At 35.3% G+C, this 2,824-nt stretch overlaps 1 protein-coding gene across 1 annotated transcript in view; it reads right to left on the bottom strand.

Moving 5' to 3' along the window:
* Nucleotides 1-1,005, bottom strand: part of LOC112523630 (transcription factor MYB1R1) — a 5,358-nt gene extending 4,353 nt beyond the window's left edge. Inside the window, exons 1-2 of the mRNA XM_025133300.1 lie at nt 696-1,005; nt 377-585 (exon numbers count right to left, since the gene is read on the bottom strand). Coding sequence (XP_024989068.1) covers nt 377-585; nt 696-1,005 — 519 coding nt within the window. The remainder of the gene's footprint in view (nt 1-376; nt 586-695) is intronic.
* Between the last annotated feature and the right edge of the window lie 1,819 nt (nt 1,006-2,824).

Here is a 2,824-nt window from a genome sequence, read left to right as displayed (position 1 = left end):
TATAAAAAAGAAATAAACAATAAAAGGACAAAAACATTAAAAAAAAAAAAAAGAAAAAAAAAAGAATGATTATATAGGAATATGGATGCCATTAGTAATCGATAGAGATGCCATTAGCCTCCCCTTTATATAATGTTGGAGTAAATTTTCAACCTCCAAATAGTTTGGTTATTTCAAGTTCTTGACACTGAAAACAACCTTTAATTAAAATTTCAATTAAGATTATACAGCTAAATGACAGAGTCACACAGAAGTTGCTATTTTTTAGTGTGAAAAATGTTGTACCAAAAAGAATTTCATAAGCAAATGAAGAGCGAAAAATAATTGAATTTAAATGAGCAAATAGATAAATCAAGTAAAATATGTTAAACAGTACCGTATCCGTGGTAATGTCAAATAGGCTGGATCTCCGGCGTCGCCTATTGTGGTTGGTCCGTCGGAGAAAGTACTTCTGAGCGTGGCTAGCCACCTGAGTCGGCGTTCGTGTTTTCACGAAGTTCCTTGAAATTCCTCTCCAATCTCCTTTCCCTACCTTCTGTAACCCGACCAAAAACAGACGGTGTTCCTCCTCCGTCCACGGTACTCCTATTCAACTCAAAATCAATCGAAATCAATAACTTCACAAAAACTAAATCACAGAAGAAGATGATCTTATAAATAAAAATCAACTAGTAGACGGATCGGTGGAAAACTACCTCTCTTCCGCTCGCGACTCCGAGCCGAGGGATGAACGACGTCGTCAGAGGCATATCCAACGGCATCGACGTTAGAATCCTGAGGTTGTTCATCGAACTGAGCTAAATTATTCATGCTAGCGCTCTTCCTGAACGATGATCCTCCTCCTCCACCACCGCCTTCCATCAATCTAACTCCAAACAACATGATACCTTTTCCCGTGATTCCTCCGTCGTTGTTCATGGTAGATGAAAAGGTCGCACCACCAGCTCCTCCTCCTCCACCGCCACCAGCAACCGCCTCCGAACACTTTCCAGGCACAATTGCCATTGTCTCTCTCTATAGATAGAGAGAGAGAGAGAGAGAGAGAGAGAGAGAGTGTGTGTGTGTGTGAATGGATTAAAGAAATTGTGAGATTGATAGGTAAGTAGTTGTTATAATAGGGGTATTTCTACGGTTTAGTGTGTATACAAAGAACTTGTGCTCCTCTAATAAGCATGACTCCTTTGGGTTCTGCTTAGATGTAACGCATGACCACGAGTCTTCTGTATACCTTTCTAATCAGCACCGTTCATTTGGTCTACTTTTTCATCTTTCCCTAATTTCTTTTTTTTCATCCATTAAAATTTATTTCTTCTTTTTCCTAAAAAGAAATACAAGGTTCTATTTCTTTTCTTCTGTATGCCTTTCTATTCGTTACATTTTTCCTTATTTTGTTTACGTGAATATTTCTATTTTCGTCCTTTTGTAATTTATTCTACACACACACACACACACGAAGAACCACGGAAAATAGGAGTTAAGATGATAAACGTAAAAATAAATCTGAATCATTGATCATTTTTAATCTCACTCCATCCATTATCACGGAAATTGATATGGTGCTTCTCGGTGCAACGCATTAGTGTTGATCTGCAATTCAGGGTTTGCATCGGGCGGGTTGGGGTGGGCAAACCAAAAGCCCGACCGGATTTTGGATATGGAAATCAAGACCCATATTTAGTTTCGGAATCCGGTTGCTTCGGATTCGGGTTGGTCGGATTTCAGGTATTATTTTAATGCAAAATGTATATATAAATTCAATTGGTTTTGATGATGAATTAAATCAATTGAGATATTAAAGAAATCAATAGTAAGTTTTGAAATTGTAAAACATTTCGACCGACTAGAATTTAGAATTTTCAAAAGATAATTAGATAAATAAATATATTTATATAATATTTAAAATATAGGCGAATGATCGTGTAAGAATGAGAGTCAATGTGAGAAGCGTAAAAATAGATATGGACCCTTGATCATCTTTAATCTCAAACTCATTCATGAATCTCGCTTAAAGCGGAGATTGATTCGGTGCATCTAATCCTAATGTGCATAGAAGGATACATATCCCTTCTTACACCTCTCACTGGATCCCAACCCATATATATATATATATATATATATATATATATATATATATATATATATTTCCGGTTCTCGAACGGGTCGGATGGCCAAAGATGAAACCCAAATATACTCTTAAAAGTTGGGTTTCGTATTTTCGGGTTTCAGGGTATTCGAGTTTTGCATAAACACCTTATTTTCAGTTCGGATTTCGGACTATTCGGATTTTGCACACCCTTATCTGCAATTATAATTGATCCAATGGTGAAATTTTTCTTATTTTTTCATCATAATTTCCATTCTCACCGAAATTCAATTATTTCTATATTATATGTCTAATATTGTGGTTGGCAATAATATAATTAATAAAACATCAATCAAAATCAATATCATAAATTTATGAGTAAATTACATGTTTCGTCCTTTGGTTATACGTTTTTCACGGTTCTTGTTCTCTTTTTGAAAATTCAACGGATTATATCCATGTGATTACATCTTTACAATAAACCGAGTCCTTGATGCAATCACGGGGTCTGATTCATTGATTTATTTAGAGACCAAACTCAATTAAAAAAAAACTACAATCATAGGAACGTAATTCATTATAAAAATACGCAATTACAAGGGTGTAACTCGGTAAAAACACAATTACAATGACACATTTCGTTAAAATTTCCAAAAAGAGACGTGGATCGTTAAAAAGACCTTATCACGTGGATGAAACACGTAATCTGCTCGGCGTTTATTTTATAGCAAATATTGTTTT

The sequence above is a fragment of the Cynara cardunculus genome (assembly GCF_001531365.2).
Source record: "Cynara cardunculus var. scolymus isolate 2C chromosome LG 12, CcrdV1, whole genome shotgun sequence".
NCBI lineage: Eukaryota > Viridiplantae > Streptophyta > Magnoliopsida > Asterales > Asteraceae > Cynara > Cynara cardunculus.
Note: the sequence above shows the minus strand (reverse complement) of the source record. Positions and strands in the feature narration are given on the sequence as shown.